General features: G+C 46.4%; 1 protein-coding gene and 2 non-coding genes across 3 annotated transcripts; 2 read left to right on the plus strand and 1 right to left on the minus strand.

Moving 5' to 3' along the window:
* Positions 1-882: 882 nt before the first annotated feature.
* SIRT4 (sirtuin 4) lies at positions 883-14182 on the minus strand. Its single transcript, XM_008142779.3, has 5 exons — positions 14082-14182; positions 6710-7207; positions 4370-4664; positions 4053-4265; positions 883-1342 (listed from the first exon to the last, which is right to left on the minus strand). Exons 2-4 carry the CDS (start codon positions 7204-7206, stop codon positions 4113-4115), a joined length of 945 nt encoding a protein of 314 aa, XP_008141001.1. The 5' UTR covers position 7207; positions 14082-14182; the 3' UTR covers positions 883-1342; positions 4053-4112.
* Positions 14183-17937: 3755 nt separating this feature from the next.
* LOC114231976 (U4 spliceosomal RNA) lies at positions 17938-18078 on the plus strand. The gene has a single exon (XR_003618008.1). It is a non-coding gene; the product is annotated as a U4 spliceosomal RNA (small nuclear RNA).
* A 536-nt stretch (positions 18079-18614) lies between these two features.
* On the plus strand, positions 18615-18755 carry LOC114231948 (U4 spliceosomal RNA). Its single transcript, XR_003617984.1, has one exon. It is a non-coding gene; the product is annotated as a U4 spliceosomal RNA (small nuclear RNA).
* The last annotated feature ends 4026 nt before the right edge of the window (positions 18756-22781 follow it).

The raw sequence follows: 22781 nt of genomic DNA on the forward strand, positions 1-22781 counted from the left end.
GTTGAGGGCAAGAGGTTGTATCTTTGTAGCCTCAGTACCTTAATATAGTGTCTGTCAGTAACATTATGAGGTTTGTGGGTGAAAATGGCTTGAGATTCAAAAGACCCAGGCTCAGTGGATAGAGCGTCGGCCTGCGGACTGAAAGGTCCCCGGTTCGATTCCGGGCGTGTACCTTGGTTGTGGGCACATCCCCAGTAGGAGGTGTGCAGGAGGCGGCTGATTGATGTTTCTCTCTCATCGATGTTTCTACCTCTCTATCCCTCTCCCTTCCTCTCTGTAAAAAATCAATAAAATATATATTTTTTAAAAAGGCCCAGATTGAATACAATTATTGGCATTGACTTTGGATAACTGAGCAAATCTGGTTCAAAATACTTCAGGTTCTCCACGTGCAAAAAAGCTGGGATGAGAGTACAAAACCGTACACCTCTTCAGAGTTCACTCACGGCCACGGCAAACCGACAGTTGTGCGGGTGAGAAGCACTCTGTGTGTTCGGATCCCGGCCACCCCGGTTAACTGAAACCTGCTTCCCAGGCAGGTGCAGGATGAGCGTGCATTGCTCGCCCTAATTGTAGACAAAAGACTGCGATTCTTCCGTCCGCTTCACTTCCTGATGAGATTGTGCAGAAAGCTTTGCCCCGGTACAAGGATTCTTTCTGGCTAATGCAGTAACCAAACAAGTCTTGCTGCTTCCCCCGGCAGAAACAAATCAATTTAAGATCCCACTTGGGAATTCACTGTTTCCTCCCTGCAGACCGGGTTCAAGGCAGGTGTCTCATTTGGGCTGAGATGAAGCAGAAATCCTTAGAGAACCATGTCATCAGGTCCCATTTGCTTTTAGCTGATTAAAAAATAGAAACGTACAGCCCGCATACCTGGTGTGCTATTCAAAATGATTCCTTTATTCCTTGGTTAACAAACAATTAATTCATAGCATAGCTCATCTTTTCAAAAAATAAATCAGAACAGCTCAGTGAAAGACATTTAACCATTTAGAATAATAAATTAAGTCATTCCCTTCTCCCGTTACTCTCCCCCCCACACACACATTAGCGAGCCCTGGCTCGTCCTCCAGAGACCATCCTGACCTACATATTCTTGGGCCATTTCTTCTGCCTGAGGAGATAAAAAGGGACTGAAAGCATTCTCCCATCAGGAGAAGCTGCTGCTTTGAAAAAGTCTGTCTTCAGGGGCAAATCTCATCAACCGAAAGATTGAACTCCGTGGCTCGGAAACGGGCCCACTTCGGAGAGGCTGGCAGAGCGGTGCTGGTTTGCTGCCCTCTACAGGCTGCACTCGGTGAGCTTCGACTAAAGGAAGAAGGGATGAATCCTTAGGGATCTGAAAACAAATGAAACAAATTGATGCCAAAATAAGGCAAGAGTGGAGTGGGGGAAATGATTGGGAACGAGCCTTCCATTCAAAAAATTATAGCATTAAAAAAATTACAGGCAGTCCTCGGGTTATGTCGGACTTGACGTATGTCGTTTCGTGGTTACATCGCCATCTCCCATTTATTTATAAAAAAGTTCCATCATTTCAATGTATGTACATATGTGCATTATATTTTTATTATTTACTGTATTTACCACAAGTAAAGGTCAGGAATTGTTATCTTTCTTTTAATTTTTTTTTTACTGTTTCACTTCATTACTGCTGTGTCTGTGCTCCATGTGAGTGACATAGGTGCTTATGTAGGTGGGTTCCGACTTAGGGCGAAAATCGCGTTACATCGCACCATAGGAATGGATCCGATGTAACGCGAGGTCCTACATGTCCATATTTACATTTAGGACATGTAAATATGGCCATTACAGAATAGGATATAATGAAACACTATGATTCAATATTTGTAAAAACAGATTTAGTTATACCAGAATGTTAAACTTTGGTTATCTCAGTAGTGGGATTATGGGTAATTTATATTATATTCTTTTTACTTATCTGCATCATCTAAACTTCTACAATAAATAGGTGTTATCCTAGTAATAAGAAACTAGTTAAAATGTGTCACAGGGCCCAGCCCATGTGGCTCAGTGGTTGAGTGTCGACCTATGAACCAGGAGGTCATGGTTTGATTCCTGGTTGGGGTACATGCCTGGCTTTCGGGCTTGATCCCCAGTGTGGGGCATATAGGAGGCAACAGGTCAGTGATTCTCTCTCATCATTGATGTTTCTATCCCTCTCTCCCTCTCCCTTCCTCTCTCTGAAATCAATAAAAACTTTAAAAAGTGCCACGGGGACTTCTTGGGTGCTGGCGATGTTCTGTTCCTTGACCTAGATGCTGTCGGTCGTCATCAAGCGGCCACTTAGGGTGCGTGCCCCTCTCTGTGTGTGCAGTTCAATGAGAACAGTTAACAATGGTTGTTGAAGTGGAACTCTCCTCCATTGCTGGTGGCAGTGCAAATGAACAGCCACCTTGGAAGACAGTGTGGCAGTTTCTTACAGAATGAAACATTCTTTTATCATTCGATCCAAGTAGTATATGGGAACTCTTCACTTTCTGCTCAATCCTGTGAACCCAAAACTGCTCTAAAAAATAAAGTCTAGTGCCCTAGCCGGCTTGGCTCAGTGGATAGAGCGTCAGCCTGCGGACCGAAGGGACCCAGGTTCGATTCCAGCCGAGGGCACATGCCTGGGTTGCGGGCTCGATCCCCAGGGGGTGTGCAGGAGGCAGCCCATCAATGATTCCCTCTCATCATTGATGTTTCTATTGCTCTCTCCTTCCCCCTTCCTCTCTGAAATCAATAAAGAAATATATATTTTTTAAAAATAAATAAAATAAATAAAGTCTATTTAAAAAAAGGTGGTTGTACTCACAGATTAAATTAGATATACTCACACATGCTACCATATGGATAAACGCTGAAAACATTAAGTGAAAAAGCCAGACACAAAAGGGTACATATATATGAATGTCTAGACTGAGCTGAAACAGAAAGATTAGTTGTTGCCAGGACTGGGGGGGGGGGGGGGGGGGGGTTGGAGGGCTGGAGGATGGGGAATGACTGCTAATGGGTACAAGATTTCTTCCTGGGATGATGAAAATATTCTTAAATTAGAGAGTGGTCATTAATGTTCAACTTTGTGAATGTAGTAAAAACAACTTAATTGTATACTTTTTAAAAATATATTTTATTGATTTTTTACAGAGATGAAGGGACAGGAGTAGAGAGTTAGAAACATCAATGGGAGAGAAACATCGATCATCTGCCTCCTGGGGATGTGCCCGCAACCAAGGTACATGCCCTTGACCAGAATTGAACCTGGGACCCTTCAGTCCGCAGGCTGACGCTCTATCCACTGAGCCAAACCGGTTAGGGCTTAATTGTATACTTTTAAATGTATGTGAATTATATCTCAATAAAGCTGTTATTTTTAAAAATATATATCTTATTGATTTTTTACAGAGAGGAATAGAGAGTTAGAAACATCGCTGAGAGAGAAACATCGATCAGCTGCCTCCTGCACACTCCCTACTGGGGATGTGCCCACAACCAAGGTACATGCCCTTGACCGGAATCGAACCTGGGACCTTTCAGTCTGCAGGCCGACGCTCTATCCACTGAGCCAAACCGGTCAGGGCAAGCTGTTATTTTTAAAAAACAGAAAAGGTTATGGTAGATTTTGGAACATTTAAATAGCCATGTGCCTACAATTTGAAAATCATAGTCTTTCAAACAATATAGCTTAATGTACATTACAAAATAAATTCAGAATGGCCACACATTAAGAAGCCTAGAACCGCCCTAGCCGGTCTGGCTCAGTGGACAGAGCGTCAGCCTGTGGACTGAAGGGTCCCGGGTTGGATTCCGGTCAAGGACACATGCCCAGGTTGCAGGCTCGATCCCGGTAGGGGGCGTGCAGGAGGCAGCCCATCAATGATTCTTTCTCATCATTGATGTTTCTATCTCTCTCTCCCTTCCTCTCTGAATAAAAATATATTTTTTAAAAAGACCAAAAAAAAAAAAAGAAGCCTAGAACCTTCTATATTTTGTCAGTGCTCTCAGATGAATGGGAACTGGAATCGTGTATCCGAGAAGGCATTTACCTTTAGCAGCAGGACACACGCAAAAGTCCCAGCTTCTGGCTCAGGAACAGCAGGCCGTGGTCACCGTGGGTCTATTAAAGGCAGCAACTCCCCACACGGAGAATCCAGCTTCAGGCATGCCAGGTGATCCGACCGCGTGGGCCCGATGTTCAGGATGGCGATCGGTAACTTCTTCTCCCGGGCGGTGAGGATGAACCTGTAACCAGAGTACACCTGGAGGAGGAGGAGGCGGCACAGTAAGAGATGGCTGGACGCGGGAAGAGATCGCTGGTAGGGGGCCCCGGAGAGGCTCCCAACCGGGCAGTGACCGTCGATACCTGTAAGGACGATCCCACCACCAAGAGAGAGTCGGCTTCTTTGACGCGCCTGTGCACAAAGTCGACCTTGTCGGGGTTCACTGTGTCCCCGAAGAAAACGACATCTGGTTTCAGGGGGCCTCCACAGCGAGCGCAGGGGGGGACCCGGAAGCTCTGCACCTGCTCCTCTGTGAGAAAGACGTCGCCGTCAGGGGCCACGCCGTGGGCCTCGGCTCTCCAGGTGGGGTTCAGGGCCTCGAAGCGCTCCTGCAGCACCCCACGCGGAGTCTGCTCTCCACAATCCAGGCAGAGGACCCTGAAACCAAAGAGGAGGCCGATGAACGGCTGTCCTGGGGAGGCACATGCTGCCAGAGACGGGGCGTCCCCAACGCTTTTTAGTCCCTCCATCCTCACTTCCTTTTCCCATCACCCAGTTTTAGGAATAGCTTCTCCTGACCTCCTTAGCTACCTCCGTTTCTCACCTTCCTCCCACTGTCGACCTTCTAGAACAAGTAATGTACCTCTGTTTCCTTACGAAACACTCCCTGCTTACCCTCCAGCCAGCTCATTTTTATCCTTAGCACGACTGCAAATTCTCTATCACCTAAATGAGCTCCTTAGTACCAAAACCAGTCTCCCCCTCCATTCCCTGTTGTCCTCATCTGCTGTAACTATTGCTATCCATCACCATCCTTTCATTTTTTAAAATATTTTATTTGTTTTTTAATGTTTTTGTTGATTTTAGAGAGGCATAGAGAGATAGAAGCATCCATCGGCAGCCTTCTGCACGCCCCCTACTGAGGATCGAGCCTGCATCCGGGCCCTGACCAGGAGTTGATCCTGTGACCTCTTGGTTCATGGGTCAACACTCAACCACTGAGCCACCTGGGCTGGGCCATCACCATCCTTTCTTTAAAACACTTTCTCCCTTGATGTCTATGACATGGTGTCTTCCGGTTCTCTTGTCACCTCTCTAATAACCAGAACCTGAGCTCTGTGAGGTCTAGAACTTTGAGTCTTGCCTCTCTTGCCTTAAACCAGCAGTTGCCAACCTTTTGGACCTCACAGACCACCGGTGGGCGACCGCTGGCCTAGAACACTGCCCACTAAATAGCTGGTGAAAGGAAGAACAAGAGGTGGCTTAACTGGGTCCTCCTCTGCTCCTCAACCCCCCAGCTTGTCTTCTGTCTACGTCCCCCGGCTTGGGGACTATTTACACTGCCTCAGTGCCTCTGTGCTAATGGTTTCCTCTGCAGAGGACTCCACTCCTGCTCTCTCCCCCAAACTGGAGTCCAACACCAAGTCTCCTTGACAGACCTGTCAGGTTCACCTTCTGTCTTCAACCACATGCCTCCACCCCCAAATTCTCCATCACCATCATTTCTCTAGTTACTTGGGCTGAAACCCTGGGGAAAAACTTACTCCTTTTACTTGATCTAGTCAACCACCAGACTATGCTGTGTATTTTTTATTTAAAAGGCCCCGCCTGCAATGATAAGAAATCTTGGATTTGTTTTAAAATGTTTCAAAGAGACAGGGAGAGAAGGGATAAAGTAGGCATGATAAAAATCTTTGAATCTGGATAATGGTATATGGGAGTTCATTATACTATTCTCTTTACTTTTGTAGATGTTTGACATGGGGGGTGAGGGGACAAAAATCCCCCAAGAGTGATCTTGGACCAGTGAGGGATGGAAGATGATGGCTAAACGCCCAGGACCCAAACATCATTAGTTTTCTCATTCCCCTGCCATCACCCGAGTCCGGGTCCTCCAGGCTGACACTGAGCCTTTTCTATTCCTGTCGGGCCTTCCTCAGATGTTATTTACCACGTTGCTTTCTTGCTCAGAAAGTAGTAATAGCCCCTTTGGTCTCACAACAGTCCCAAACGGCCCTGCGTGATTTTTTGTGAGTTGGGTTTAGCCTTCCCAGACACCTGATCTCATACCAGTCTCCCCAGAGGCCAGACTGGTCTCTTCTGGGCTCTGCACATTCCTTTCATTTAGAAAGCTCTTTCCCCTCCTTTGCCTGATCCAGTCTGAGCCAGTCTCAAGCCCCACCTTACCCACAAGAGCTTCCCCGGTTTCTCCAATCTTTACTACGTCTGTGTCTGAACTCATAAAGCTTGTCCGTCGAGGACCACACGACTTAACAATCATGTGGAGTCGTTGGTCTTTTTGGCTTTCCTCCCTTCCCCATTTCACTTCCCCACTCCCTCCATAAGTTTGGGGATCAACTCCAAATTAAACAACTTGCTCCCAAATCCTTTTCTCAAATCTAATGAAGACAACAGTGATCCGGTCAGCCAAGGTCCCTGCCCTTACACATTTCTGCATTCAAACCTTTCCGACGTGTCTGCACCTGTGCATGCATCCGTGCAGCTCTGTTAGGCGCCGACTCCCCGCCTTGGTGTGCAGGGCGTCCACATTCTGGGTCACCAACCAGTGCAGCTTCCCGAGCCTCTCCCAGCTGCTCAGAGCCCGGTGTGCAGGGTTAGGCTGACGGGAGGAGAACTGAGGCCAGCCCACAAAGTTCCTCGCCCAGTACCGCTGGCGGGTCGGAGCACTCCGTACAAAATCCCGGTGCTGGATGGGCCTCCGGTCCGTGCGGGCGTAGAGTCCCACCTTTTCAGACCGGTAGTCCGGGATCCCTGACTCAGTGGAGACCCCGGCCCCAGTCATCACTAGGAGTCTCTTGGAAAGGGTGACGAAGCGCTGTAGCTCTTTGACCTTCTCAGGATCCACAGGAGGACTTGGTGGCACAAATAACCCAATGGATCCGTGCGAGCACTGCTGGCTGAGGTTCACCACCCAGCAGCCTTTCACTGCCCTGAAGGCCACCCCAGAGTTCATCTTCATTCTGGAGAGAGAAACCTCCTGTGAAAAACCAACTGACTGAGTGATTGGCTTAGGTATAATTGATGTATATATATATATATATATGTAACATATTAGCTTCAGGTATAGAACAATGACTCAGTATTTGGATATATTGTGAAATGATCACCACAGATGTAAGTTTAGTTACATCTGTCACCACACATAGTCATAAAAATGTTATTCTTGTGATGAGGAATTTTAAGATCTACTCTCTTAGCAACTTTCAAATATGCACTACAGTATTCACCGTGCAGTACATTATATCCCCGTGACTTACTTACTTCATAACTGGAGTTTTATACCTTTTGACCACCTTTACCCATTTCTCCTCCCACCCCCACCCCGGCCTTTGGCCGCCACCAATCCGTTCTCTGTACCTGTGAACTTCGGGGGAGGGGATGGCTTGCTTGTTTTTTATAAATTCTTTGTTGCTGTTTATGTTTTTCAGTTTTTTTAAATGTTTTTAAAAAACAAAGGTAACCATCAGTTGATGAGCAGATAAACAAAATGTGGTCTGTCCACACAGTGGAGTATTAATCAGCTGTAACAATGAATGAAGCCGGCAGGAGTGGGCCTGGGAAAAGGGAGATGAGAGCTAGGACTGGCGGAGAGGGGTGCGCGGTGGTAGCTGACTTAGGAGGCCACAGTGACAATGGAGAGGCGGAGCTGGGTCCCGGAGATACTTAGGAAAGGACCCCAGTGTCTCGTGGTTGGTTGGATGTGGGCTTGAGGAGAGGGAGGAGCGGATGAGTTAGGGTATAAGCCTGAGGGGCTGGATGCCTGGTGGCACCAGTGCCTGAAATGGACTGTGCACCAGAGAAAACTGAGGCTGCGAGTGCAGAAGGCTCACGTCCACGTAAGGAGCAGCATTCCCTGGTTCGCAGGGATCAGGCCTTGGGGTGACTTCCGGAACAGGGCAAAACAGACTCTGCTGCTTTCTGAGGGCTCCCAGTTTGGGGTGGAGGCAGCTGTACCCAAAATGCACTAGAAAGGGGGAGGGAGAAAGGAAAGAGAATCAAGAAAGCCTTGGGGCGGGGCGGGGGATGGGGAAGAAGGCATTTGAGCTTGGCTTTCTGTGTTGTTTTTTAACACTCACTGGTAGAACGGATGGGGCTCCAGAGTCTGGGACTAGCTGGTTACGTGTAGACGGCCGCGCACTGAACAGATAGTAGCAGACATTGCTGGGGTCATCTAGGTCAGCTCGGGGCAAGGGAAATGAGGACTCGGGGGTTAAACCGTTCTCTCGGAGTCCTCAAGCCAGTCCTGCACATCTGCCTATGCTTCTGAGAAGCTCGGAGCTTCTCTCCCGCTGGGGTAGTTCCTTCCTCTCGGCTCCTGTCCTTCAAGCTGTGTGACCTGTGCAAGTGACGTAACTCCCCGGTCCCCCTTTTCCTCATCTGAAAAAGGAAGATTAACTGGGATACTCAACATAAAACACTTAGAATGTTGCTGGGCACGTGGTAAGTGCTCAAAGATGTGCCTACTCATTATTACTATTATTATATTTTCCCTAACACATGATATGTATTTATTGAGTAGATTGATGTTATATACAAATGTAAGTGATCACTGTAGAAAATTTGGAAAATTCAGAAAAACAGCAAGAAGGAAATAAAAACACGCACCAGCTCACACACACACACAAAAACGAAGCCGGGCCAGCATGGCTCAGTGGTTGACCGGCGACCTATGATCCAGGAGGTCATGGTTCAGTTCCTGGTCAGGGCACATGCCCAGGTTGCAGGCTTGATCCCCAGCGTGGGGCGTGCAGGAGGCAGCCAATCAACGATTCTCTCATTGATGTTTCTCTCTCCCTCTCCCTTCCTCTCTAAAAAAATCAAAAAAATATATTTTTAAAAAATGAATGAAGTTCTGATATATGGTACAATATGGATAAACATTGAAAACACTATCCTATATAATAAAACCCTAATATGCAAATCGACCGAATGGTGGAACGACCGGCAGAACGACTGGTTGCTATGATGCGTACTGACAACCAGGGGGCAGACGCTCAATGCAGGAGCTGCCCCCTGGTGGTCAGTGCACTCCCACAGGGGGAGCGCCACTCAGCCAAAAGCCCCTCCACGGCAGCACTAAGGAGCAGCCAGAAGCCAGGCTCACGGCTGGCAAGCCTCTCCCACCTCCACTGCAGGCGGGTGGTAAGGAGTGAGGGGTCCCAGACTGCAAGAGCCCCGTACTGCGAGAAGGATGTCTGACTGCCGGCTTAGGCCCAATCCCCCAGGGGGTCCCAGACTGCCAGACTGCGAGAGGGCACAGGCCGGGCTGAGGGATTCGCCCCCCCACCCCTGCCCCCCCGGCCCCCCGCACGCTCCAGTGCACGAATTTCATGCACCGGGCCTCTAGTGTTAGGTATAAAAAGCCAATCACAAAAGGTCAAAAATCATGACTCGACTTATATGAAATGTCTAGAACTGGCAAATCTAGAGTGATGGTAGGTCAGTAGCTGCCAGGAGCTGGAGGAAGGGAGAATGTATCAGAACTTCATTCACATTGTTTTTTAAGTAGCAGCATTTTTAATATGTTTTTAAAATTGATTTTAGAGGGAGAGAGAGAAATATCCATTGGCTGCCTCCTGCACACCTGCTACTGGAGGTCAATCCATACCCCAGCATGTGCCCTGACCGGGATTGAACCAGTGATCCTCTTGGTGCGTGGGACGACACCCAACCAACTGGGCCACACCAGCCAGGGCATCTTCATTTTTCTGGCTGAGAAACAAAGGATCTGGGCGCTGAGCATCAACATTACAAAGAGAGGACCAGACTTCTGAGACTCTTGGAAGATGTGGTGTTGGCAAAAAAAAAAAAAAAATGAACTTGACTCTAATCAAGTCTCTAGAGCTAATTAATGTTTATAGAAAATACAGAGCCCAAAGCAGTATGTTAGATGACCCATTTGTCGATCAGTAAAGTCCAGACTATGGGAAACTACAGGACAGACAAATAAATTTCTCCCAACAAATAAACTGCAAGAGATAGAGATAGACATAGATATACGAAGGGGGATTATATAGATTAAAGTATGTGGGCCTTATTTGAATCCTGATCCAAACAAACTTTTAAAATATGACATTTATAAAATTGGAAAATTAAACATTAACTGGATGTTTGATATTAAGAAATTATTATTAATTATTTAACATATGACAGATAATATTTTAAAAAGTCCTCATCCTACTGAGTAATACATTGAAATATTTGGATAAAATTATATATTTAGGAGGATTTGCTTCAAAATAATATGGGGAGGGTTGTGGAATAGATAGGAGTATAGAAATGAAACAAGATTAACCAAGAGTTGTTAATTATTAAAGCTGGGTGATGGGCCCATGGATGGGGGGTCATTATATTATTCTATCCCCACAATAAATTTTTTAAAGTAATTCCTCAGAGGAATGTCTGCTTGCAGATGTCCTAGTATGCTCAGGACAGTGGTAGTGCAGAAATGCCAAAGCCGTGAGATGAAGGAAAATGATTATATCTTTTGAATATTTTAAAAGCTTAAGAGATACGATCAGAAAAGTTAGACAAAGAAAAAAAAAGATGGAGAAGTTTGAAGAGAAGCTAAAATGTGGAATGCTTTACCTTAAAGGAAGATACTTTAAGACCTCTCCAACTTATATCTGGAAACTGCCAACCCAAAGGATTTTTAAATTTTTTATTTATTGATTTTAGAGACAGAAACATTGATTTGTTGCTCCACTTATTTATGCATTCATTGGTTGATTCTTTTTTTTATTATTATTGATTTTTTACAGAGAGGAAGAGAGAGGGATAGAGAGCTAGAAACATCGATGAGAGAGAATCTTCGATCAGTTGCCTCTTACACACTCCCTATTGGGGATGTGCCCGCAACCAAGGTACATGCCCTTGACATCAAACCTGGTCAAGGGCATGTACCTTGAGTAAGATTATCAAGGAATCGAACCTGGGACCTTTCAGTCCGCAGGCCGACGCTCTATCCACTGAGCCAAACCGGTTTTGGCCATTGGTTGATTCTTGTACGTGCCCTGACCAGGGATCGAACCCACAACCTTGGTATATCAGGATGATGCTCTAAGCCAGTGGTCGGCAAACTACGGCTCGCGAGCCACATGTGGCTCTTTGGCCCCTTGAGTGTGGCTCTTCCACAAAATACCACGGCCTGGGCGAGTCTATTTTGAAGAAGTGGCGTTAGAAGAAGTTGAAGTTTAAAAAATTTGGCTCTCTTGCCGAAACCGGTTTGGCTCAGTGGATAGAGCGTCGGCCTGCGGACTGAAGGGTCCCAGGTTCGATTCCGGTCAAGGGCATGTACCTTGGTTGCGGGTACATCCCCAGTAGGAGGTGTGCAAGAGGCAGCTGATTGATGCTTCTCTCTCATCGATGTTTCTGACTCTATCCCTCTCTCTTCCTCTCTGTAAAAAATCAATAAAAAAATATATATATATAAAAAAATAAAAAATAAAAAATTTGGCTCTCAAAAGAAATTTCAATCGTTGTACTGTTGATAATTGGCTCTGTTGACTAATGAGTTTGCCGACCACGGCTCTAAGCAACTGAGCTATCGGGCCAGGGCCCAAAAGGTTTAATTATCAGCAAACGTTTGCACATGCAGATATTTTATTTATTTATTTTTTTATATATATTTTATTGATTTTCTACAGAGAGGAAGAGAGAGGGATAGAGAGTTAGAAACATCGATGAGAGAGAAACATCGATCAGCTGCCTCTTGCACACCCCCTACTGGGGATGTGCCCGCAACCAAGGTACATGCCCTTGACCGGAATCGAACCTGGGACCCTTGAGTCCGCAGGCCGACGCTCTATCCACTGAGCCAAACCGGTTTCGGCTGCACATGCAGATATTTTAAGAGATGGGTGATGAGAGCCAAGAGCATGAGACTGAGAAGTGGCTGGCGGGTGGGAATTTGTTAGCATTGCGTACAACACCGTCTTCTGGAAGATAATGTCTAGATGTTAGAACTACGTATTGGAGAGGACCACAGGTTTTACATATCTAAAAGCTGTCCACACAGACCATGTGCTTTCTGTGGCAGAGTGCATGCTTATCAGAACCACCTATTGACAGTGAACTAACTAATGACTTCGGTACCTGTAAGGATGGCCCCAAATAAACAATATTTCACTAGAAATGTTTTTCCCTAGAAAGGTACAGCCCCCTTCCCTCCACTCACCCCTAGAGTGTCTTTATAATCTTACTCTGAAACCCAAGTCCATCATTTGTAAAGTTTGGGAGGGTGTGAGCTAGCTCAGGATCTGATGACTCAGGGATGTATTGAACACTGGGGCTCCAGGCTGACAGAGAAAACTGACCTTTGCGGGGCTGTGCTGATAAACTGGCTCCCCCTTCCCCTTCAACAAAAGATACAGTCATCCCTCATGGCCAATTTCATGCTGCCAATGGCTTCATTACTGGCCAGCAAACTCCTGAAAATTTAACACCTGGAATCTCACAAGTGCAAACTGATTCCAGCACACACTCCTGGGTCCCATGAAGTCCACCCGAAGCAACAAGCCTACCTTTTTATTATGTTTTTAATCATCTGTTTTGGTCAAGAAGTCCTAATACCTTCCACAAATAAAGTCGTCTCCACACGGGACCATTTCATCACAGCCCGAGCCAATCTTATCTTCCTGGCCTCTTAAGAACCGATAGCCAGAGCTCTCCTGTGCTGCAGCCATCAGATGAAAATTAACTTAAAAAGGCTTTCTGCATTTAAGGGAACTGTATATTTTGGTGGTGTTTGTTTTTTTTTTTAAGAGGGGGCTGTAAAAACATAGCCTATTTAAAAATGAGGGAGGACAAAGTAAAAATCGGTGAAGCAGTATAATCTAAGGCCCTATTGTGAATCTCCCAGTAACACCAGCTGGTCAGACATGAATTCCTTATAAACTTCAAGAGGTTAATGGCTTACCTCAATACCCTTTAAATCCCTTAATACCTCGTTGTTATTCCATCTATGACTGCATCTGAAGATGCCCCCATCAGAGGAATATATTTATATTTTAGTTAATACCATCCCTTGGGGAACTTTGTGTTCCTTAACCCTACATCCCGTCTTCTAAATTAGAATTATCTTATTTCTTTATTATTATGTTTTAATCCTCACCTGAGGATATGTTTTTTCCCCATCAATTTTTCAAGCAAGGGAGAGGGAGAGAGAGCAACATGGATGTGAGAACAATGACTGGCGGCCTCCATACAGCCCTGACGGGGATCAAACCCGCCACTGAGGTGGGTGCCCTGGCTGAGAACTGGACCTGCAACCAGAACTACCTTATTCTTCATAAGCTAAGGAAGCACACTTGAGTTCTAGTGTGCCAGGTGTTAATAAAGTTGTTTGCTCAGACTTTTCATTTTACTAATATAATTAAGCACACGCACACCTCTTGTTTTTCGTTTTCCCCCGTGTTATTTTAGTTCCTCTCAATTGCAAACAGCTACTTGCAAACAGCAACTGTAGTGAAACCTGGCAAGTCATTACACCCCGGTGTGTCCGCGTTTCTAGCTGCAAACACAAGGCGTTGGCATTATTTGATAGAACACAGAAATCCCCTAGTGACGTGCGCCCCACGTGCAAACATTATTTTATGTTTGGATTTCCAGGTTGGACTCGGGACCCCGATTTCTCCTTGGCATTCCACGTGAACGGCTAACCAAATACAGAGTCCTAGTTCCTGAGACCAAGGGCTCGGGAAGCCCCGCTGCAAACACGCCCCGCGAGAACGGGCGCCCTCTCCCAGGCCCCACCAGAGGGCACAGAGACATGCCATCCCTGGTAAGAAGCCCACGACCTCCGGGAACCTCGCGGCCCGCACGGAGCACACTTACCTTCCACCGCTTAAGGGACACTTCGAGTCCGACGGTGGGACTGCCTGGCTACGTTTGCATCTTGGGTAATGTAGTTTACGAAGCTTAAATAATGCAAACACTACAAGTCCCACAATCCTCTAGGTTTCACAGTTGCTATAACCAGGTTGTCCAGTTGCGCCCCCTGAGGGCTCCTCGTGGATGTGCTGCTCTCAACTAAGCCGATACCATACCTTGTCCTCCCTGAGTATTTAGAGCGTCACACCAACGTCTTTAAAGTGCAAAATCATACATCCAAACAGCCCTTAGGAATTCATTCTCTCTCTTTTTTTCTTTATCCTCACCCGAGGATATTTTTTTCCATTGACCTTTATTTTTATTTTTTTGAAATATATTTTTATTGATTTCAGAGAGGGAGGGAGAGGGAGAGAGGAATATCAATGATGAGAGAGAATCACTGGTAGGCTGCCTCCTGCACGCCCTCCACTGGGGATGGAGCCCGCTACCCCGGCATGTGCCCTTGGCCGGAATCAAACCTGGGACCCTTCCACTCACTGTGACAGGGTCAAGTTCCCTTATTGCTGTGGGTTGTCAAGTACATTCACAAGTACCTGAAAATTTGATGTTTTTACATACTCATGAACAACTAAAGGCAACTCTAATACACAGGGACTAATGTGTTCACCCACGTGGCTTCTCCAATCTTATCTTCCACCCTGTGCGTTACTGAGTTAACCAGCACAAAGCCTGGTTTTCACTCTGGGGGAACACCTGGGCATCAAGCCGGTTTTCAAACCTCCCAGTTGTTTCAAATGTGTGGCCGATGAGAACCTCTGCTCTATAGCACCACCTAAATAAGATATCAATTTGTGAGTGTTTTAGGGCATAAGTGAAGGGCAGTTAGCAGGGACCTTAAAGACCTCTGTTTACGATAAATGAAGCCCCGAGGAAGAGGATGGAAGCTGGAGTGAGTCTGAGTCCTGGTCCTCCATTGAACGTGCGGAGGTAAATACTGGACAGTGACGGAGGGCAGTCGTCTGGGAGAAGTGCCTCCAGCAGCCGCTCGGGTAGGTCACTGACAGAACGACCGCTAGCTGGAGAATCCCTGGCACGGACGGCCTTCTGTGCCGCCTTACTCTGTCCGCTGGCCAACAGAAAGGACCAAACGCAGACTGGAAACTTTTACCAAGTCAGAACGGTTGCAGTCCAGAACATTTTCTGCACACATGAGTATTTGATCAAAACCATGGAAATGCCCCCAAAGTGACATTCCTCCCACCCCAGCCAAATTTTATTATGAAATATTTCAAACCCATGTTATTTTTTCAGTTCTCCAAGCAGGATGAGCATTATCAATAGAGACTGGCTAGGAATATACAACTATTGTGCTTCCAGACCCCAAAGATCGAATGTTCTGGGGAGAAGCGAACTGAATTTTCCACTTTCTCCTAGTGCTGGAACGTTATCTGTGGAGGATGAAGTCATCCAAGACAGCTGGTGAAACACACCAGTTCCCTTGATAGCTACTGACAGGAGGTAACGAGCCACCCAGTCAAGACATTCTCTAGGGCTAAGTCCTTTTTATTTCTCTCTTTTTTTAAAGATTTTTATTTTTTATTATTTATTTTAGAGAGAGGAAGGGAGGGCAGAGAGAGAGAGAGAAACAGATCAGCTGCCTCCTGCATGCACCTGATTGAACCCGCAACCTGGGCATGTGCCCCGATCAGGAATCAAACCGGCAACCTTTCAGTGCACGAGACAACGCTCAGCCTACTGAGCCACACCTGCCGGGGCTCTTTTTATTTCTCACAACTCCACCACACCAGGAATGAATAAGTCCTGGATTATATCAAAGCAAATTAATCTAAATTAATCAGGTTGTTAGTGTTGTTGTTTTTCCTGCTGGTTTTTCTTACCCTGGCATTTATAGCTGGGTGAAAAAAAATTAACTACACATCAGCCTCATACAGGCCTTTTAAAGATGTTCATTTTTGCATCCAGATGCCAACTACATGAATATTCACTGAACAATAGTTTAAATGTTTCGTGTTTGAAAATTTTTTATAATAAAATAGTGAGGAGAAGGTTTCTTTCTCAGAGACTATTATTTGCATCTTAATGAGTAGCAAAAACCAGAAGTATTTTGGAGAATATAACTCAAATCCAGGTAGCAGTTTCTACCAGCTTTCCACTTGCAGAGGGTACACAGGCAATGAGAGTGAACGTCGCTTCAAATTTCATGAGCTGTGAACTTCGCTGTGGAAATAGCTTCTTTCTTTCAGCCTCTCTCTTCTAAATTAAGATGTCCACAGAAAACTCTTTTATATTAAACATATAAGTAGTATATGATCCAGAAATTCCACTTCTAGGTATATACACAAAAATGGAAAACAAGGACTCAAACTGATACTTCTGTGCCCGTGTTCCTAGGAGCACTATTTACAAGAGCCGAAAGGTAGCCGCTCAGTGGTTGAGCGTCCTCCCACGCACTGAAAGGTCTCCGGATCGATTCCCAGTCAGGACACATGCCCGGGTTGTGGGCTCAATCTCCAGTGGGGGGCATGTAGGAGGCAGCGGTTGACTCTCTTACATATCAATTTTTCATTCTCTCTCTCCCCCTCCCGTTCTCTCTCTCTAAAATCAATAAAGACATTTTTTAAATTTTTTAAGTCTTTATTGTTGAAAGTATTACATAAGTCCCCCATTTCCCTCCCATTGACCCCTTCTAGCCTGCCCCTACCCCGCACCCCAGGCCCTCACCACCCTAACATCTGTGTCCATGGGCTATGCATATATGCATACAAGTTCTTTGGTTGATCTCTTCCCACCCACCTACCACCCCCACCTTCCCAGAGATAAAAACATATTTTTCAAAAAGGTAAAAGCAGCCCTAGCTGGCTTGGCTCCGTGTATAAAGCATCTGCCTGCAGACTGAAGGGTCCCAGGTTTGATTCTAACCAACAGCACATGCCTGGGTTGTGGACTTAATCCCCAGTAGGGGGCGTTCAGGAGGCAGCTGATCAATGATTCTCTCATTGATGGTTCTATCTCCCTCTCCCTTCCTCTCTGAAATCAATAAAAAAATATTTTTTTAAAAAAAGAATTACATTTTAAAAAAGATAGAAGCAATGCATGCCCATTGTAGAATGAATAGATAACAAAATTCCATACAACAGAATATCAGTCATAAACTGAAACTGAAATATACTATACAGCATGGATGGACATTAAAAACATGAAACAAGCCAGACACAAAAGGTCAAATATTGGATGATTCTGCTAATGTGAGGTTTTTAGAATAATCAAATTCATTGAGACAGAAAGTAGAATAGAGGTTGCCAGGGGGTGGGGGGCGGAACGATGTAAAGTTAGTGTTTAATGGGTACAGAGTTTCAGTTTGGGATGACGGAAAAGTTCTGGAGATATAGAGCAGCGATGGTTGCAAGCCACGTAAAATGTACTTGATGCTAATGAACTGTACACTTGAACATGGTTAACGTGGCAAGTTTTGTTACGTATATTTTACAATAATAAAAATATTTTATTTTGGAGAGGACAGCTACCCTGTGAATTGGGAATCAAGTGAACAGTACCCTGACACTGAGCCCGTTTCTCATCCGCCCCAATTCCTAGTCTGCGTTAGGTTACTAGCATGTTCCCTCCCATAATGCTTTGCTTCATTCTCCACCAAAATCTAGTGAAGTGAAATAAAGCAAGAAAATCTTCAAAAACAGCTTATGCATTTTCGAGAGATCCTAATGTGGCTGTTTAATTTTCAACCAAACAGTAATTGAAAGTTTTTCCATGAGCTTCAAACTCGCCTTTCTGAATTAGGAACCTTGCTTATTGGGGACGATGGGCAGGCGAAGCGTTCGTCAGCTTTGCGCAGTGGCAGTATCGTAGCCAATGAGGTTTATCCGAGGCGCGATTATTGCTAATTGAAAACTTTTCCCAATACCCCGCCGTGACGACTTGAAATATAGTCGGCACTGGCAATTTTTGACGGTCTCTACGGAGACTGATCTTTTCGGTTGGAAAGAAAGAATCACTTTTTTGTGTTGGTCCCAGGAATAGGTGCCTAAACTGCCTCCGCTGTTCAAGTCTTTACCTGCGGAAAGCGGCTTGGACCTGTTTTCTCCCGTCCACGCTGCATCTTTCCGTCTTTGCCACACTGACGCCCGAGGTGTAGCTGCTCCGGAAATGCTCCCTCCGGCCCCTGCCCCTGGCATCGGCGCCCGCGCCCCCAGCTACTTGTTGCTCTTTTCCCGCCGCTCCCTTTTTCTCCGAATTCAAGTCATTACGGTCACCTCTGTGACGTTATGCTGATTTGCATAAGATCCCCCAGCATCCCCAGCGAATGTACGCTCATTCCCCCAAATCTGGACGTTCTACGCGAGATGGTCCAACCACAAGAAACCTCCGGTGCAGACGGGCCTGGAACTACAACTGCTCCAAGGGGGACGGGTCGGATCCGCGACCTCGCCGGCGGGCGCTCACCCTCAGCGTAAAGGCCGTTCCCGTCCGCCAGGGAGCGTGGCTCACGGCCATGGCGTCAGCTTTGCGCAGTGGCAGTATCGTAGCCAATGAGGTGTATCCGAGGCGCGATTATTGCTAATTGAAAACTTTTCCCAATACCCCGCCGTGACGACTTGAAATATAGTCGGCACTGGCAATTTTTGACGGTCTCTACGGAGACTGGACTGTGCGGTTCCAAAGAGAGGATGGAGTTTCCCGGTCTTTACCAGCTTTTTACAACTTAAGCTTGTTCCGACTTCCTGTCTCGTTTCTCTTTGTCTTGTCTTCCTGGGTGAGGAGTCCCCGAACCTGGCACTGTCTCCCCGAGACCTCGCACGGCAGGGCGTGTGCGCTTGGTGGTGGCGGCCTCACCTACACACCAAGACCGAGCGAACGGCGGCGCCCGCCTCCCTGCCATCCCTCCTGTGTGTAGGCGACCCCTTTCAGAAGGGTCACAGATTCGCAGGCTTGGAAGGGAAACTGAAGGTATCGCACCCAAAAGTGTAAGAGAAAAAGGTTGCCCTAGCTGGGGTGTTCAGTGGTTAGAGCGTCGGCCCGTAGACTGAAGGGTGGCGGGTTGGATTCCGGGGCGCGTACCTCGGTTGCGGGCTCCTTACCCGGCCCGGTTGGGGCGCTTGCAGGAGGCAACCAATTGATGTGTCTCTCCCACTCCATTCCATTCTCTCTAAAAATCAATGGGGAAAATATCCTCCGGCGAGGATTAGCAACAACAAAAAAGGTATATCAACCTGACTGGTTTGGCTCAGTGGATAGAGCGTCAGCCTGCGGACTGAGGGGTCCCAGGTTTGATTCTGGTCAAGGGCATGTACCTTGGTGGCGGGCACATCCCTAAGCAGGGGATGTGCAGAAGGCAGCTAATAGATGTTTCTAACTATCCTTCTCCCTTCCTCTCTGTAAAAAAATCAATAAAATGTATTTTTTTTTTAAAAAAAGGTATACATTTGATTCATTCACACCAGATGGCCACTGTCGTTTTTAAAATTTGACAATCTCAGGGAAAAGAGGTCAGTGCCCCTGACTGTATAGTCAGGTACTGCGTTTTTATTTTTTATTTATTTTTTATCTTTAAAAATATATTTTAGCCGAAACCGGTTTGGCTCAGTGGATAGAGCGTCGGCCTGCGGACTCAAGGGTCCCAGGTTCGATTCCGGTCAAGGGCATGTACCTTGGTTGCGGGCACATCCCCAGTAGGGGGCGTGCAAGAGGCAGCTGATGGATGTTTCTCTCTCATTGATGTTTCTGTCTATCCCTCTCTCTTCCTCTCTGTAAAAAATCAATAAAATATTTAAAAATATATATACATATATATATATATTATTGATTTTTACAGAGAGGAAGGGAGAGGGATAGAGAGTCAGAAACATTGATGAGAGAGAAACATCGATCAGCTGCCTCCTGCACACTCCTGTACATGCCCTTGACCAGAATCGAACCTGGGACCTTTCAGTCCGCAGACCGATGCTCTATCCATTGAGCCAAACCGGTTTTGGCAGGTACTGCGTTTTTAAAAGTTCTTGAGGCATACCTGTGCCATGGCACACCAGCCGAAAATGGGTGTTTTATCATCTAAACAAGTCCCCTGGCCTTTTTTCTTTCCTTAAGGACATGGAGGTTTTGAAGAGTCCAAAGCAGTTACCTTGCAGAATGTCCCACATTCTGGCTTCTGTCCCCTGTGGCGTTAACATGTCCCTCTGTCCGCTGTACTTCCTGTCAAGTGGAATTAGACCTCAAAGCTGGATTCAGGAGCACCACAGAGGCGGCTTTGTGAACTGGGTACTGTACTTCCACTGTTAGTGATGCTGAGGGTGAGCACCTGGTGAAGGCAGTAACTGCTCTCTCTCTCTCTCACTTCCTTTACTGTAAAGTGCATTTTGCCTCAAGTAATCAGTTATCTGTGGATGAACGACACTTAATACAGAAACCATTTGATACTAAAAGCCCTTTTCTTTTCACACCCACTGCCCTGCACCACTTCCTGATCAGGCGCCAAGATGTCACGGCTGAGTAAGATAAGTTAACATCGCTGCTTCTTGGAACCCAGGGGAGGTTTCCTGGGATCAGGGCCTGTGTTCAGAACCGGTGTCCCCCGACAAGCCATGTGTCCGAACCGAACAAATGTGATGGACAGAGGGGGTCCGTGATCTCTGCTCAAAGGGGCATCCTGGAGACTCCACATTGATTATGGGACCTGCAAGAGTGGCCAGTATGTGCCATCCAGAGTCGGACGTTTCAAGGAGCTATAAATACCCTTGACAGCATGCTCTGATAATGCACGCAAACCCTTTCCACTCTAGCTGCTAATCTGGGTGTCAAAACAGGCCTGAGAAAATAGAAGGTGGGTCCTTCTTCCCATGGCAACTTTTGTATGGATCAAAAAGTTAGTTAGGCCCGGCTGGCGTGGCTCAGTGGTTGAACGTTGACCTAGGAACCAGGAGGTCACGGTTCGATTCTCAGGGCAGATGCCCGGGGTTACGCGGCTCCAGCTCCAGTGTGGGGCAGCCATTCAATGATTCTCTCTCATCATTGATGTTTCTATCTCTCTCTCCCTCTCCCTTCCCCTCTGAAATCAATAAAAAAATATATTTTTTAAAAATAAGTTAGTTGGTTGAGCTTCCTCCCGTGCACAAAAACATCGCCAGTTTGATTCCCAATCAGGGCTCATACCCGGGTTGTGGGCTTGATCCCCAGTAGGGGGTGTGCAAGAGGCAGACAATTGGTGATTCTCTCTCATCATTTAAAAAATGTGTTTATTGATTTGAGAGAGAGAGGAAGGGAGAGGGAGAAAGAAACATTGATGTGAGAGTAACATCGGTCAGCTGCCTCCCAACTAGGAATCAGCTGTCTCCCCGGCTCCCTTCCTTTCTGAAGTCAATAAAAACATCTTTTTAAAGAAAAAGTAAGAAAAGGCTAAAAGGCTTTGCTGCTTCTGATTTGGTGGTGGCGGTGGTGGTAGTGAAGGCCCCCTCCAGGTCACTCATTGCCCTGCTTAAAACTTTCATGCCAGAATAAAGCCCAGTGATTTTCCATGACCTCTGACCTCACTAGAGGACCCAGTACAATGCCTTCTCCCCAGCTCTCCCTTTTTCCTTTCTCAGCTCCAGCCACAGGGAGTGACTTTCAGTTCCTGCAAAGGGCCACATCCTCCTGGCTTCAGACCCCAGCTCCTGCTGAAATGCATCCTGTCCTCTGTCCTCCTTCAGTTCACAGTTCAGCCACCCCCTCCTCTAGGAAGCCCTCCCTGACCACCTCCCAATCTCGGATACTTGGTCCTACATCCCCACCAAAGCATTTAACTTTGTGTCAGGTACCATAGGGAGCACTTTCCCTATATTATCTCATTTAGCACCCACACACTTTCTGTGGCAAGGAGACTTTCTTGGTGAGACATGAAATCACCTAGGAAGCTTTAAAAAATATATTTTTGCCCAAGACTAATCTTTTTTTTTTTTTTTAGAAAATGTATTGATTTTTTTTTACAGAGAGGAAGGGAGAGGGACAGAGAGCCAGAAACATCGATGAGAGAGAAACAATCAGCTGCCTCCTGCACACTCCCCACTGGGCATGTGCCCGCGACCAAGGCACACGCCCCTGCCCGGAATCAAACCTGGGACCCTTAGAATCCACAGGCTGATGCTCTATTCACTGAGCCAAACCTGTTAGGGCAAGACTAATCTTTAGAAATTCTGATTTAATTGGCCTGGAATGCAGCCTGGGCATCAGAATTTTTAAAAGCTTCCCAGGTGATTCTCATGCACAGCCAGGGTGGAGACCCATGGCCTCTGAGATAGATGTGATCCTGACATCCTTTTACAGCAGGGACTCTAAGGCACAGAGAAGTTAAGTAAGTGGCCTAGGGTCACTCAGCAAGTGGTTAGTGGAGAGGATTTGAACCCAGAAAGTCTGGCTTCAAAGCTTTGCGGAAAAAAATAAATTGGCCATAGTTAATTTTTTTAAAATGTGTTTATTGATTTGAGAGCGAGAGGAAGGGAGAGGGAGAAAGAAACATTGATGTGAGAGTAACATCGATCAGCTGCCTCCCAACCAGGGATTGGACTGGAAACCTGGGTTTGTGCCCTGACCGGGAATCGAACCGGTGACCTTTCGGTGCATGGGACAATGCACACCAGCCAGGGCCTCAGTAAATTTCCCAGTGATTGAGAGCTGTGAGCCAGCTCTCTTCTGAGA

The sequence above is a fragment of the Eptesicus fuscus genome, chromosome 23 (assembly GCF_027574615.1).
Source record: "Eptesicus fuscus isolate TK198812 chromosome 23, DD_ASM_mEF_20220401, whole genome shotgun sequence".
Classification (NCBI taxonomy): domain Eukaryota; kingdom Metazoa; phylum Chordata; class Mammalia; order Chiroptera; family Vespertilionidae; genus Eptesicus; species Eptesicus fuscus.